Consider the following 15,608-nt stretch of genomic DNA (forward strand, 5'->3'; position numbering starts at 1 on the left):
AGGGAAGAGCTTGCAGTGAGTGGTGATCATGCCACTGCAGTCCAGCCTGGGCGACAGAGTGAAACTCCATCTCAAAAGAAACCAAAAAACAAACAACAACAACAAAAAAAACACAAAGCTATGTATGTGCGAAACGCCAAAGATTTGAAAAGTAAATAGCAAACGTCACAATAACTGTGGGCCACAGAAGAAATCAAGGGGGAAAGTATTTTGAACTGAAGGGAATAAAAAAACACCTATCAAAATGTTTTAAGATGTTGCCAATGCAATACCGAGATGGAAATTTATAGCACTAAACACCTGTAGGAGAAATGGGAAGAGATTCAAATCAATTACTTCAGCCTGCACCTTACAAGAGTAGAAAAAGAGCAAACTTAGTTCCCAAATAAGCAGAGGAATAAAAATTAAAGATCAGAGTGGTGACCAATCAGTGAAATAGAAAACAGAAAAATGAAAGAGAAAAGTAATGAAACCAAAGCTAGTTCTTTGAAAAGATCGGTAAATTGAAAAACTTCTAGTCAGATGGATCAGAAAAAAAAGATGACATAAATTACCACTATCAGAAATGAGAGACACAATTTCTCCATGGATTCTACAGATATTGAAAGGACAAGAAGGGAATCATACTACAAACAACTTTATGCTAACATATTTGCCAACTTAGACGAAATGGAAAAATTCTTGAAAGCATGAACTACCAAAGCCCACTCAAAAAGGAAGAGATAGCCTGAGTGGCCCTATATATTTTAAATTTTTAGTTTGTAATTAAAAGCATTCTTACAAAGGAAATGTCAAGCCCAGATGGCTTTACTAGTGAATTCTGCCAAATATTTAAGAAAAAATAATACCAGTTCTACACAAATTGTTCTAGAAAATTGAAAAGGAGAGAATACATCCCACTTTTTCTATAATGCGAGTATTATCTTGATACCAAAACAAGATAAAAACATTAACAACAACAAAAAGCTAACCAGCATTCCTTGTGAGCAAAATTTTAGCAAATTAAATCCCACAATATATAAAAAGGACAATACATCATAACCAAGCCAAGGTTACCCCAGGAATAGTTTAACATTCAAAAATTAATTAATTTCACGTATTTTTTCAAAACTAACAAATAAAAACCATATGATCATCTTTGTGGATGCAGGAAAAGCATTTGACAAAATTCAACACTCATTCCTTGTAAACACTCCTAGCAAACAATTAACAGAGGAAAACTTCCTCAACCTGAAAAAGGACACCTATGGAAAAGCTAGAGCTAACGTCACAATTGTGGGAGAGAGACTGATGCTCCTTTCAATAAGGACGAAGACGAGGATGTGCCCTCTTCTCTCCTGTCTTCCATGTTAATGTGGGAGTTCCGGCCCTATGGAGTCAGGCGGGAAAAAAGGAAATTAAAAGCATCCGGATTGGAAAGGAAGGAATGAAACTGTTTTTATTCACAGATAACATAGTTGTCTGCATACACAGTCATATATGCAATCCACCAAAAAATAAAGCTACTAATACTGAGTTTAGTAAGGTTGCAGGATATAAGAACAATACGCAGGTATCAGTCGTATATTTCTACATGCTAGAAATAATCAGATATTAAAAATTGTAAAACAATTTTAGACAGCGTTTAAAAATGAAATTTGTCCCAAAAATGTGAGAACTTGTACTCCGAGAACTACAAAAGATAACTGAGAAAAATTTGAGAATACCTATAGGTAAACGGAGAAACACACCACATCTGTGGATCAGGATCTAAAAATGGAGAAACCATCTGTGGATCAGGATCTGAGAATACCTATAGGTAAATGGAGAAACGCATCGTGTGTGTGGATCAGGATCTGAGAATACCTATAGGTAAACGGAGAAACACCACGTCTGTGGATCAGGATCTGAGAATACCTATAGGTAAATGGAGAAACGCATCGTGTGTGTGGATCAGGATCTGAGAATACCTTGCACATGAATGTTCGCAGCAGCTTTATTCGTAGTAGCCCCAGAACTGGAAATAAAATATTTGAATAGATAAGCAGGGTGTGGCACGTGCACATGGTGCACCAGTGCCGGCTGTGAGAGGGAAGGAGCGTGCATGCAGCCGCATGGGGGAGTCTCACGGTGACTTCGCCGAGGAAAATGAATCAGACGGAAAGACCGCACGCTGTGCGCTTCCACTTAGGTACAGTTCTGCAAAATGCAAAGGAATGCGGGGTGCCGGCAGGCAGCTAGGTGACCGGGAGGGAACACGAGGGGGCGCGAAGAGATCTGGGGGTGAGGGCTACTGCGCTATCTCCAAGGTGGTGATGGTTTCAAAGTGTGTCAGTTTTCCACTGTAGATCTGTGCAGTTTATTATGAGTTTCTTATGTCAGTTATGCCTCGTCCAAGCTGTGGGGATGTAGATTCAGGCTTACCAGAAGCTTCCATGCTTCAGAGGCACCCCTGACCCCCTCAGTTGCAGAACATCAACACGCCCCTCATGAGGAAGCTGGCGCACCTCAAGCTCGGCCTCGTGGAAATGGCTCTGGACATGCTCCGGTTCATCTGGGAGGAGGCCTGCGGGCAGCAGAGTGAGCAGGGGTCCCTGGAGAAGCTGCTGGCAGACTATCTGCAGAACACCAGTGACTACACTTCCGTCGGCCTGGTAATTGCTGGGGTCACAGATGCCCTGTGGAGGGAGCGCCAGGCCACAGTGCCGCTGAGGGGGCCCCGTTCCAGCAGGAGCCGTCTCCATCCCTGCGCGCCTGGCGGTGCGGGTCAGCTGGGGACCTCTTGCAGCAGAGGCAGCTCCCGGGCTTTGTCTCACCATTTGGGGAGACTGAATTGGCTCATAAAATCGAGGTCCCATTGCGGGGGTGTTTCCTATATGAGCCACAGCTGCCCTTCCCGACTCATGAATTTGCTTTGACTAATTAATTCATATTAATAATTAATGCATATGTGGATTAAAGAGCTCAATAGAGATGGACTCCATTTTGGTAAAAAAAAAAGTTGAATATGTAGAATGTTTTGAGGGAAATATACATTCTTCCATTTTCCATTTTCTTAGACTTCATGAAACATGACTCAGATTAATTTACATAAGTATAAATTTGCATAAGTATAAATGGACCAAAGACGGGCCTAAAACTGATTTGTCAGTGAGCTCTGAATTAAGGTTCTATGAGCAGACGTCTGACCCCCACACCAGAGCCCCGGAGACCCTCCCTGCGCGTGCGGCACCCTGTGGGGCAGGGCTGTTTCTCAGAGCTCCCCAGTGTCCCCACCCACAGGGGACACCAGGGCGGGCTCACTGGGTCCCCTGGGCAGGGTGGGCGGTTGCCCTTGGGGTGGCAGCTGTAACGTGTCTGTCTTTTCGAAGCAATGGTTCACGCTGACGCGGACTCTGGCACACGGGGCACTGGCGCAGCTGGGGAGCCTGCAGCCGCTGAGCGTGGGCTGTGTGGAGATCCGCGCCCGGCTCCTGGGCCTGGCCGGGAGGGCCCTGCACCTGCTGGCCATGCAAGCCGACCCTGTGCGCCCTGCCTGCTACTGGGAGGAGGGCCCCTCGGTAGGTGCTCCTGCTTCTATCCCAAGTCTGGCTCTGACATTTGTCGCCCATGCCTAAAAAACACAAGCGAAGTGTTTAGGACTCCCCTGATTGTAGCAGACAATTCGTGTCATCCTCCCCTAAGAAGGGCATGGCCCCAGGAAGAGAGAAAAACGTAGGAAGCAGGCGTGAGGGAAGAAATGGGGCTGGCAAAACACAGGCCTTCCGGAACAGACCTGGGAGGGAACCACAGCGTCTGTGGAGTAGGCAGGGAGGGCAGGCGGGCACGTGGGTTGACCCACACCAGCACGGAGCCAGCCCACCCCACCACGCAGCCCGCCCCTGGTGATGGCCCCAGCAAGCCCTGCAAGCCCTCAGGTCACCTTCCTAAATACCTGTGCAGATGCCGGCTCCTCCTCTGGAAGGCACCTGCCCCAGCAGAGAAGCTGGGCTCGTCCCCACACACCAGCTCCTCAGGGAGACACCCTCAGGGACCAGAGCACCCACGCCATGTGTGCCTGGCTCCACGCCCAGGGCAGTCCCCCCACCAGGTGCCGTGCAGCCCTGGGTCGGCCCTGAGATGTTGTCTGTCCTGCGTCTTCAGGACCTAGCACAGGACTTGACGCACCTCGAGTGAATTGATGGAATCGTGGCTCTCCGTGCAACCAGCCTCCGTTGGCCTGCTTGGGTAGCGGGTGGGCGTGGACCAGAAGCGAGAGTTGGCAGGGCCGCCTCTGAGCTGCGTCCTCTTCCGTGAATGCTGCTGATGGTGCCCCAGCGAGGAGGGGCCGGGGCAGAGCAGACGCCAAGTCCCATGTGGAGCGCACAGGCTTCTTCCGCGGCCCCCGCCCCATGCAGGCCAGGCCTGGACGTACCTGCCTTTTGCTGTCCTTAGATATGATTTATGTTGTTGTTCAGCTTCTTGAAATCAGAGCTTAAATCAAGGGTTTTCTGGCCTTTTCCTTGTATTCAAGGCTATATTTTTCCTCTAACTCCCATTTTAGTCTCCCAAGTTTTGATACGTAGGATTGACACGGTCTAGGGTTGCTGGTCACCTTGTCTAAGGTGTTATCTGAGCTCGTTGTCCATCGTCTCACAACCCAGAAAATTAAGGCGCGTGGACACAGGGAGAGGTTGCAGTGAAAGTTTAATAAGTGAAAGAAGCTCTCTGCGGTGGAGAGGGGGCCCGAGTGGGCTGCCGTTTTCACGGTTGAATCCGAACGCTTTGATGAGAAAGTCCGCTCGTCCCTTTCGCTGTTCTTGTGACTTCCTTATCTGTGCCGCTGCGGGCGTGTCTTTAGGGAGCACAAAGCACAGCCTCTCTTGATTGTGCAGCTGTGGGTGTGTTTTGGATAAGCCCCCCCACCCCCTCCCACAACCCACGCAGGTTCCCTCGGAGCCCACCGTGTTCATGCCTGAAAAGGGGAGGAAGCTTTTCCCGGGAGCCGGCTGATGACCCGGAGAACGAAGGCTTCTCTGCTGGTCCCCCCGCTCACTGGTGCCACTGCAGCTGCCTGGCAGCTCTCTCTCTGCCTCTGGCTGTGACATTTCAGGCTGTTTCTCCAAGGACCAGCCTTGGCTGTCGGCCTCACTGACTTTTCCTTTTCTCCTCCCTCGGTATTTTCATTCTCTAAGTCCGTTTTATAAATTCCATTGCAATTTCTCATTTGACTGACTGGATGATTGTATCTTGTTTAATTTCAAGGCGACTGTGTTTCTTATGGGTCTGTTTTCATGAGTGACTTCCAGTTTAACGTCCTGGTGGTTGAAAACACACCGAGTGATCTCGGTGCTGGGGACTCTGCAGTGGCTGCACGTGGTGCAGCCCTGGTCGGTTTTGGTAAATGTTCTGCACACGTCTGAATGGCGTGTGCTCCGTCGTGAAAGGGGCCAGGCTCCGTGCGTGTCAGGTGGCCACGGCTGCCCTGCCTCCAGCGTGCTTGCTGGTTTTCGCCTGCATTCAGGCAGCCTACTAGAACAGGGGCTTGTCCATCACTCCTTCAGCATTTCTATCAATGTTTTCTTTATTTTGATGCCTGATCATTGGGTGCATATACAGATTTGGCACTGCGATACCTTGTGTCCCGAAAACCCAGGGGGCTCCCTCTCAACCCAGGTTCTTCAGGGGCTGCCTGAGCTTCCTATGCCCAGGTGGGGCTTGTGTCTCGGCCAGACCAGGGGCTCCTGAGGGCCGGTGGATGCCTCGGCCTCAGTGCTGGCTGGTTCCAGGAAAGGTGTTTCCAAAGGACAGGAACGAGAGCCCCCTGGGAATGTGTTGGATTCCAGGCCCACATGACTCAGGCTGGCTTCCTCCGGGGGCTTCGTCCTCACCCCGGCTGCAGCATCCCTTCGTCCAGGCTCCAGTGTCCCCTCGCCCAGGCTCGCGGTTCAGGGCCACGCTGCATCAACTCAGGGGTGGAGGGTTTGGGACGGTGAGAGGCCACGCTGCGTCCTGCGGTGCCCCCCACCTGGGGACCCTGCAGAGGAGCCCGACCACCCCGGCCTCCCTGGGTGGGCCCTCCCCATGCCGACCAAGCAGGAACCCAGAAGTGCCCGCCAACCTGCAGTGTATGTCACAGGTGGGCGCCAAGCTGAGCGGCCTCAAGTCTCTGGAGCTGGAGGTAGAGGAAGAGGGTGCCACAAAGTCCGGCAGGGACCCGCCGGCCTCCAGGGCAGCCCCGGAGGAGCATGGCAGGAGAGGCAAGGACCTGAAGGTGCGGCTGCCCCTCCTGCCCCTCGTGTGGCCTCTGCCCAGAACCCAGCCTGAGCCTGAGCCTTGCGCCCCACAGAGGAGGATGGTTCTGGCCCAGCAGTACCTGGCTCAGGCGTCAGAGGTGCTGCTGCAGTGCCTACAGGTGGCCCTTGGTTGTGGCCTCCTGGATGTCGCAGCAGCCGCCAGCCTGGAGGTGGTGGAGTGTGTCGGCACCCTGGACCCTGCAACTACCTGCCAGTTCCTGGCTCTGTCTCAGGTGTGTCTCTGCCCCGCGCACCTCCAGCCAGGCCCTTCATGGAGGAGGGAGGACCCTGGGCTTCAGCTGGGGCCCTTGCCTTGGGGGGACGCCATTAGAGAAGCAGGCCGCAGGCCGGGGTCCTCAAGCAGCGGGAGCCTGCCGGCCACATAAACTTGTGGCTCAGAGAGAACATGCATTCGTGTGCTTATCCCCGAACCCCTGCATTGGCCAGACACGGAGACCTGGCAGTCACAGGCCAGCAGGTCCCTGTCCATGTGGACCTCACAGAGGTCCCATAGAAGATCGGGCAGACATGGAGACCCAGCAGTCGCAGGCCAGCAGCACCCTGTCCGTGTGGACCTCACAGAGGGAACAAGCGTGTCCCCACGCGACTCTGCAGGTGCCAGGAGGAGCCAGCATCCCAGGAGAGCCAGCCCACTCCTGCTCCCAGGCTGCAGCCGCTGCGCACCCTCCGCAAGGTGCAAGGCCTCCCCACCCAGGCCTCGGGCCCCTGGCACACCTCCCCTGCTCCCTTTCAGAGCTGCTCGGCCTCGGAGACGATGAGGGATGTCCTGCTTGCAGCCACGGCCAACACCAGCAGCTCACAGCTGGCAGCCCTGCTGCAGCTACAGCACCAGCTCCAGCGCCAAGACAGGACCACCACCAGCCTGGGTGCCAGTGTGGAGCAGAGGCTGGCTGCCGTGTCCAAGGTAAGCGGGCAGGGATGCCGCGGAACCTGCCCGCAGCTCTGGAGCTCTGCGGACAGACACTGCAGCCTCACAGTCCCACACTTGAGCGAGGGCAGCCTTTCTCACCCCCCAGCTCATGAGCCGTCCCTCCCCGTGCCTCCAGTCGTGTATGCCTGGGTCGCCTCTCCAAGCCTCAGGGTCCTCCTGGTCTTTGTGGGGGTAGTAACGGCCCACCTGGTGGGTGCAGTGAGGTTGGCGAGGTCACAACTACAAACGCACAGCCAGGCCTGCAGCCAAGAGCTGACCAGCAGATGGGCCAGCAGTGCCCTGAGGGCCTCGTGGATTGGAGCTGCATGTTCCCTACCTCTGTTTAAGGAAATATTTTACACCTTGGTCAGGTCTAAGGGTTTAATCTTGAGAAGCATTTCTGTAGAGCAGGATAGCTAATGGCATCTTTTATTCAGATTAGCAGGTGCAAATGGCAGTATTTAAAGAAAAAAGACAACGACATTTCTTGAATTGTGGGAAACAGACAAGCGTGGCCTGATGGGGCCCCTCCCTCCTTTGGCTGTGTGGCTGCCTCCCTGGTCCTCTCGTTGGGATGGACCTGACCAAATATCCCCTCGTCCAGGGCTGTTTGGGGGGCAATGCTTTGCTGGTGAGGGTGGGGTGGGGGCAGCATCCACCACTGGGTGACAGGAGCACCCCTGTCATTGTGACATCCAGAGATGTCTGCAGACATCACCAGTGGGCACAACATGGCCCCAGCTGAGAACTGGTGACTCAACCCAGAGGTGGAAACCTGGAAAGCTGCCGTCCTTCTGAAGCTGAGAGGATGGAGGGTGGAGGCAATGGGCCTGCAGACCCAGCCCAGGCCTGAGGACAGGAGAAGGTGACACAGCCTGGCCCTGCGCCTGGAGAAATATGCTGATGCACATGGCCCTGCTGGAGCTGGGTCCAGGAGGGTGTGCATGGCAAGCAGGAATAAAAATGGGCTAAGCCGGGCGTTGGGGGCACGCACCTGTAGTCCCAGCTACTCAGGAGCCTGAGGCAGGAGGATCACTTGAGCCCAGGAGTTCGAGGCTGCAGTGAGCCATGATAGTGCCTGTGAATAGCCACTGATGCCCAGCCTGACCAACATAGTGAGACCCCCATCTCAAAAAAAATGGGCTGCTCCAGGCAGCACTTACTGGACCCATGAGGAGCAAGCAGCCAGGCCGGCACCAGAGCACCTGCTGTGGGTGAGCTAGGCACAGGAGTCATGGCTCTCCCTCCCCCATGGCTGCAGACCAGGCAGAGCTCACCCCATAGGAGCTCTGGGGACCAAGGACACCAGTGTGTGTGCAGAACTGAGTGTAGGGCCAGGAGGCAGCCTGGGGCTTCACATGTGGGAGCCATCAATCACCACGATGGGGGTCACCACTCCTCAGGCCCTCCTGTTTCAGGAATTCTCATGGGAAAGCTGCACCGACTCTCAGCCAGGCACAGACTCATTGCAGTCGGGCTGGGGGACGTCGTAGGCCACAGCAGGCCCACTGCAGCAGCCTCGGGAAAGGCTGGTGAATGGCAGAGCCTCATATTTTAAAAGTTATCAGCCGTGGAAGCAATGAGTACTAGCTAAGCTAAAATTTTTGCACTGAGAGCATCTGCTGCAGTGAGTCAACCCTCACTGTCTATCCTGGGGGCCACTGGACAATTCGGAAATCAGCTGGGACTGGTGTCAACAGAAGCTCTGCAAGGAGGAGAAGGAGCGAGCCTGGAGCCAGGAGGGGAGAGGTCACTGCACTGCAGCTAGGACTGCAGCCCCTGCACTGCATCCTGGGAATGCCCATTGAGAGCAGAGCCCCCACAGCACCCTGGAAACACCCACTGAGACTGGAGCCCAAAAGCACCCTGGGAACGCCCACCAGCAGCAGCCCCACAGCAGCGTGGGAACACCCACGGAGACCAGAGCCTAACAGCACCCTGGGAACGCCCACCAGGTCCTGGGCCTTAGGGACGTTCCCCTGGAACCTTCTGGAAGGCAGTGAAATCTGCTGTGGTCTTGTGGTGCCTGGAGAGGATGCAGCCTCCAGGACATAGTGTCCCCTGCAGCACCCCATATGTGCTCTCCTAAATGGAGGTCTCAATGTGGGGGTTTTAGGGAAAAGTGAAGGCAGCCCATGGTTGAATCTGTGACTGAGAAACAGACTGAAGAAAAGACCCCGTCTGAGGGGGAAATTGGAAAAAGAGCAAGAGTGCTATGATTTGAACGTTTGTCTCCCTTGAAACTCATGTTGAAACAATGCCCAATGTGGCAGTATTGAGAGGTGGAGCCTTTAAGAGGTAACTGGGTCATGAGGGCTCATGAATGGATCAGCCCATTTGTTGACTAACAAGTTAATGGATTATGGTTATCATGGGAGTGGGGATGGTGGCTGTATGAGAAGAGGAGAAGACCTGGGCTAACACAGCCCCTCACCGAGTGTCATCCTGGGCCACCTCAGGACTCTGCAGAGGCCCTACCTGCAAGAAGGCCTTCATCAGATGCAGCCCTTTGACCTTGGACTTCTCAGCCTCCAGAACTGTAAGAAACAATTTCCTTTTCTTTATAAATTACTCAGTTTCAGATATTCTGCTATAAGCAACTGGAAATGGACTAAGAAAATTGGTACCAGGAGTGGGGTGGTTGACAATAATGAATACTTGAAAATATGGAAGCAGCTTTGGAACTAAGTAATGAGCAGAGGCTGAAAGCATTTGGAGGAGAAGGCTTTAAAAAACCCAGTATGTCTGTAAATGGATCATTGAGGGTGATTCTGGTGAGGGCCTGCCTAGAAGACAAGATGATGGAAAGTTTGGAACTCTTTAGAGATCTGTTAAGTGGTCGTGACCAGAATGCTGATTTGGACAGGAAAGGCCATTCTGATGAGATTTCAGATGGAACTGTAGAGCAAGGTATTAAAACCTAGAATAAAGGCCAGCCTCGTCATAAATTAGCAAAGACCTTGGCTGAACCGTCCACATGGAACAGCTTTGTCAAAGGCTGAACTTGAGAGTGGTGAACAAGGGTATCTGATAGAATAAATATTCAAGCAGCAAAGAATTAGACTGCTGCGTGGCTACTTCTAACCACTACACTGAGCTGCAAAAGGGAAAAAATAACTCGGAGGTGGAATTTATCATCGAAAGAAAAGTGAGCAGAAGGATCTGGAAGCTCTTAGCCTGGCCACATAGAGAGTGAAAGGTGTGCCTAGGAGAGGAGCCAAGGCTCTAGACCATTCACCAAAAGTCAGCACAGAGAGAATGGGCCAGTGCTGTTCTTCAAGGCAGTGGAAGGAACACCCAGAAGGCATTTCAGAGATCCTCAAGGCTGCCCTCCCGTTGCAAGCCTGGAGGCCATGGAGGGTAGAATTGTACTGGTGGATGGGCCAGAGGTGCCCTCCACAGGCTCCCTGCCCAGGGCCTGCTGGGGACCATGCTCCCTAAATTCCAGTGCAGCTCTCCATGGCAGCCCCAGGGGTGGCTCAGGCAGCTCTGGTGCAGATAGACCCACAGCTCAAGAAGATGTGGCCACAGCATTGGCCACAGCCACATGGCACTGATTCTGCAGGCTTGCAGAGAGCAAGATGGAGGCTTGGCAGCCTCCATCCAGATTTCAAAGGATGCCATTGAAAGCCTGGGCGCCTGGGTAGAGACTCGTCCCAGGGATGGAGCCACCACAGACAGCCCCAGCAGAGCAAAGCCTAGTGCAGCCACGGGAACAGGACCCCCACCAGGACCTGGCAGCTTGGGAAGCTTCAGGCACTGGACTCCCACCCGAAAGAGCAGCCATGTGGGCTGCACCCAGCAAAGCCATCGGGGAGGCCCAACCCCCAGCCCGTGTGTCCAGAGGCAGCAGGTGCTGTCGGAAGAGACCGTTCCCTGAAGTTAGGATCACGTCAGCCCTGTGGGGTTGGGGCTTGCTTGGAGCCTCCACTCCTCATCTTGCCTATTCCCGTTTTCAAGTGGGAACGTCTCAGCTGGTCCCACCGCTGTATGTCGGAAGTCGAGAACTTGTTTTGATTTCACAGGCTCATAGATAAGACTCTGAACTTCGGACTTTTGAGGTGCTGCTGGAACAAGTTAAGACTTTGGGGCTACGGGGTTTATAGGAATGTATTTGTACATGAGAAGGACATGAGTTTTGGGGGCAGAATGCTATGGTTTGAATGTTCCCTCCAAAACTCATGAATGGGTTGATCTAATTAATGGTTTTAGATTCAGGGGTTATCCTGGGAGCGGGACTGGTGGCTTTATAGGAAGAGGAGGAGAGACTTGAGCTGGCACACTCAGCTCCCTCGCCACGGAATGCCCTGCGCCACCCCGGACTCTTTGGCGTCCCCACCTGCGAGAAGGCCCTCACCAGACGTGGCTAAAACCGACCAGCGCTGGGCCACACACAGCCACAGCAGAGATCCCCAGTACCAAGGTCACTCAGTGTGTGTTTTCCAACCACGGTGACGTAAAGCGGGAAATCAGTAACAAAAATGGACCTGTGAGAAACACAGGCGCCTTGAAATTAAACAGTTACTTACGATGATCAAATTAGTCAAAGAAGAAGTCACAGCGGAATTCAGAAAACACTTTAAACTGACTTAGATTTAAACTGACTTAGGGAATGAAAATGCTGCAAATAAAAACTTATGCAACTTAGCTCAAATGGGTTACAGGAAAAATACAGCCTTGAATACAAGAAGAAAGCCAGAAAGAAACCTTGATTTAAGCTTTGATTTCAAGAAGCTGCACAACAACGATAAATAACATCTAATAAAAATGAAAGAGGACAAATCAATACAACATCAGAAACAGCGAAGTCAAAACCAGCAGAGGAAATCCAAGGCACAAGTTGGTTCCAAAGAGAAGACAATGAAATGGAGAAACCCCTGCTCAAGAAAGAAAGGGAAAAGGTGAGTTTCCAGTATCAGTAAGAAAAAGACCCATCCCTGAGATGGTGCAGGCATTGAAAGTTTGCACAGAATGTTCTTGACAGCCTTACCCCAATACAGGTGACACTGGACTCAAACGGACCAACTCCTCAACAAAACACAGCTCACCAAAGCCAACAGAAGTGTAGAAAATCCAAATGATTCAGTGTCTGTTAAAGAAATGGAATCTTTTATTTAAAATGTTGCTACAAAGAAAACCCAGACCCCACTGGCTTCACCAGTAAATTCTTCCAGAAACTGAAAGAATAAATAACCACTTTCAAAACTCATGGAAAGTAGAAATAAAGCAAAAAACTTCCTCTTTTACTAAGAGGCCAGATGAACATTGACACTGGAAACTTAGCAGGGACATTACAAGAAAGGAAAACCTCTCTCATCACTATTACACACAAATCCTAACAAAATACAGCAAATAAAGTCCAGCAGTTATAAAGGGCACCACGTCAGTGTGAAGTGGTTGTGTTCCATGTGGTTCAATATTCAAAAATCATTCAATATCATTGACCATGTTAACAGAAGGAAAAGGAGACAAACGCAGAATCACCTTGACAGGTGCAAAAAAGGTGTCTTTCAAAATCCAACATCCACTCATGATTTTTAAAATTAAGATAGAAGCAAATGTCCTTAATCTAATAAAGAATATCTATACCGCCCTAGCATGCATCGTATTTAATGGTACAATATTGAAAAGTTTTCCCCAAGAGTGGAAATGTACGCCCTATCAGCACTTGTATTGAATACAGAACAAGAAGACTAGAAAAAGATAAAATGTAGAAAGACTGAAAAGAAAATACAGAACCAAGAGACGGAAGAACTTGGGTGTTGTTCCCTGTGTGTGGGCCGAGAGGCTCTGTGCTGTGAAGCCACCAGTTCTCTCTGTAGCCGAGGGTTCACGGAAGCTCTTCCTCCTTCCCGTGAGGTCTTAGCCTGGTTCCCCTGAGCTATTAGCAATGTTGTTTTCCGCAGAGATGGCCTGGCAGGTGGCCCAGGGCTGTGTCCCTTGTGGGGACCTGGGGCTGTGCCACTCCCCCGTGGCCACGGGAGACAGGGTAGGAGCCGTACAAGAGAAAAATGACAAATCAGACTACGATGAAATTGAGAAGTTCTGTTCATCAAAACACTCTGCCGAGAGTCGAGGGGCAGCCACAGAGAATGAGAAGAGAAGATATTGACACTAGGTTGCCAACACACGTGCGTCCCACGTGGATGAAGGGTGTGGATCCCTTTTCAGTAAAAAAAGGAGACACTGATTGAAGATGGCACGAGGTTGGAATCTCACAAAAGCAGATATTTGTGTGGCCAATAAACAATTTTAATGGTTCTCAAGTTCATTAGTCAGGGAAATGCAAAATTGAAGCCCGATGCAGATAACCAGACACCAACCAGAATGGCTCCCATGGAAAAGGAGGACACGGCCAGTCGGGATGAGACGGGGATGGGGGCAGCTGAGGCTCCCTGGGCCTCATGCCCCCGCCTTGGCACAGCAGCCCCTGGGCGCAGCAGCCCCTGGGCAGGGTTCTGGCGGAATCACTGTAGCTGACACAGCGAGGCTGCACCTGACTCCGCGCCCGGCAGAAATCCTTCGCTGAGGTCCCCAGGGAGCAGCATTGCTCATGACCCCCAACGATTGGCCACAGAACAGATGAAGATGCTGTGACGTTCCCAGCTGTGGGGTCTGCAGCGAGGAAGGTCAGCCCCACGCTCCACCTGGGTGAAGCCCACAGCACAAGCCAGAGGCCCGGCAGAAACGCCCACCTGAGCTGCTAGAATCTGCTGTGGTCCCCTTGTGGGGATGAGGGCCAGTGGCCGGCAATGTCCCGTCTCTTTGCCTGGCCACACAGGTGTGCCCACTGCAAAAATCCATCAAGCTTTTCACGCATGGCCTTTTACACAGCTTTCTGTATATTCTACTTTGATAATAAGTTTTATAAAAACTGCTTGGTTTGTGCAAACTTGAAGCTATGACTCAGAACCACAAGCCTCACAGCTCGATGGAGGGCTGCCCATGCGGAGAGGCCCAAGCCTCCAGGAGCCCTCTGGCTGGCCCTCAGGGGCTGTGGTGGCCGCCTGCCACTGGTGGTGAGGAGCCCGAACTGCGTACTGGGTCTGGTATTAGACCGACTCATAGTCCACAGGAGTGGACGGGCTGGAGCCGCCGCCTGCACCGCTTGACCACAGCCGACTGGCATCCCAGGGGCCTAAGGCCAGGAAGAGAGGGCCTTCCTTCCCCAGGGGAACATGGGGGCACGGCTCTGAGTCTGTGCTGTGTACACATGTGTGTCCGTGCATGTCTACGTGAGTGTGTGCGTCTGGGTACGGGTGTGTTTCTGTGTCCGTGCATGTCTGCGTGTCTGGGTTTGTGTATACGTTCATCTGTGTGTGTCCGTGCATGTCTGCGTGTGTGCATCTGTGTACACGTGCATGTGTGTGTGCATGTCTGCGTGAGCACATCTATGCACGGGTGGGTGTCTGTGTCCGTGCACGTCTGTGTGTCTGGGTCCATGTACACGTGCATCTGTGTGTCCATGCATGTCTCCGTGTGTGCGCCTGTGCACGGGTGCGTGTCTGTGTGTGTCCGTGCCTGTCTGCGTGTGTGTGTCTGTGCACGCGTGTGTGTCTGCATGCATCCATGTGTCTGTACATGTATGTCTCCATGTGTGGTGTGGAGGACACAGGAGGAAGGATGGAGGGAAAGGCACCACTCACGGAGGAGCCGCTGGAGAATTTTCCATTTGTTATTTTGGGTTTGGTGAACATGCACTTTGCGTCATGCAAATCAGGTTTCTAAACATTAACAACCGGAGAGAAATGACATTTTGGTGCCGCCAGTGACTCTTGCGTGCCTCTGCTGCCCCCTGGTGGCAGCCCTGAGTCACTCCCAGCAGGGCCCCCCCGCCCCAAGGGCCCCGGCCTGGGGCAGGAAGGGCACAAAGCCCCCGCCATGGCTCTGCCGCGAGGTCTCCTGGAAATGAGGGGAACAGCACAGCGACGTCCCTGTGTCCTAAATGCATCCACTGAGAGCCGTTTTTCACCACACAGGCTTGGCAAAATCTCTGCGTCACCGAACAACATTTTAACCTCTTGAATGAGATGCCTCCTACCTTTTGCATCCTCTTTCTGCACCTCTCAGGGGACAGGTAAAACCGCTCCTTCCTGTTGAGGCCACCCCCAGCCTGCTGAGAGGCCTCAGGGAGGCAGAGACCCAGCCGCGGGCTGCCCACACCTCACCCCCACCCCAGGGAGGGCTGGGACTCGGGAAACGCCCGGCCAGTCCTGAGAAGGTGCCGGACAGACACCGGGTACCCCAAGGGTGGGGGCGGTCCAGAGACACGGCACTGTCCTCTCCAGCTCCCACTGGCCTGGAGCCAGCCGGCGGTGCCTCTGGCAGTGACCACAGAACTCACTGGCCGTGCCCAAGTGCCCGGTGCATGACCCAGCCTGTTCTCAGTCCACACCCTGACCGGCCACGCACACCCAGCAGTG

The 15,608-nt window shown here is 52.6% G+C and overlaps 1 protein-coding gene across 1 annotated transcript in view; it reads left to right on the forward strand.

The window, feature by feature from the left end:
- CFAP46 (cilia and flagella associated protein 46) overlaps positions 1-15,608 on the forward strand; it is a 114,293-nt gene that overhangs the window by 82,296 nt on the left and 16,389 nt on the right. The window contains 6 exon segments of the mRNA XM_030805013.1: positions 2,445-2,633; positions 3,351-3,539; positions 6,098-6,232; positions 6,308-6,487; positions 7,009-7,179; positions 15,165-15,262. Of these exon segments, the coding sequence (XP_030660873.1) occupies positions 2,445-2,633; positions 3,351-3,539; positions 6,098-6,232; positions 6,308-6,487; positions 7,009-7,179; positions 15,165-15,262 (962 nt within the window).

Source organism: Nomascus leucogenys, chromosome 3 (assembly GCF_006542625.1).
Source record: "Nomascus leucogenys isolate Asia chromosome 3, Asia_NLE_v1, whole genome shotgun sequence".
Classification (NCBI taxonomy): domain Eukaryota; kingdom Metazoa; phylum Chordata; class Mammalia; order Primates; family Hylobatidae; genus Nomascus; species Nomascus leucogenys.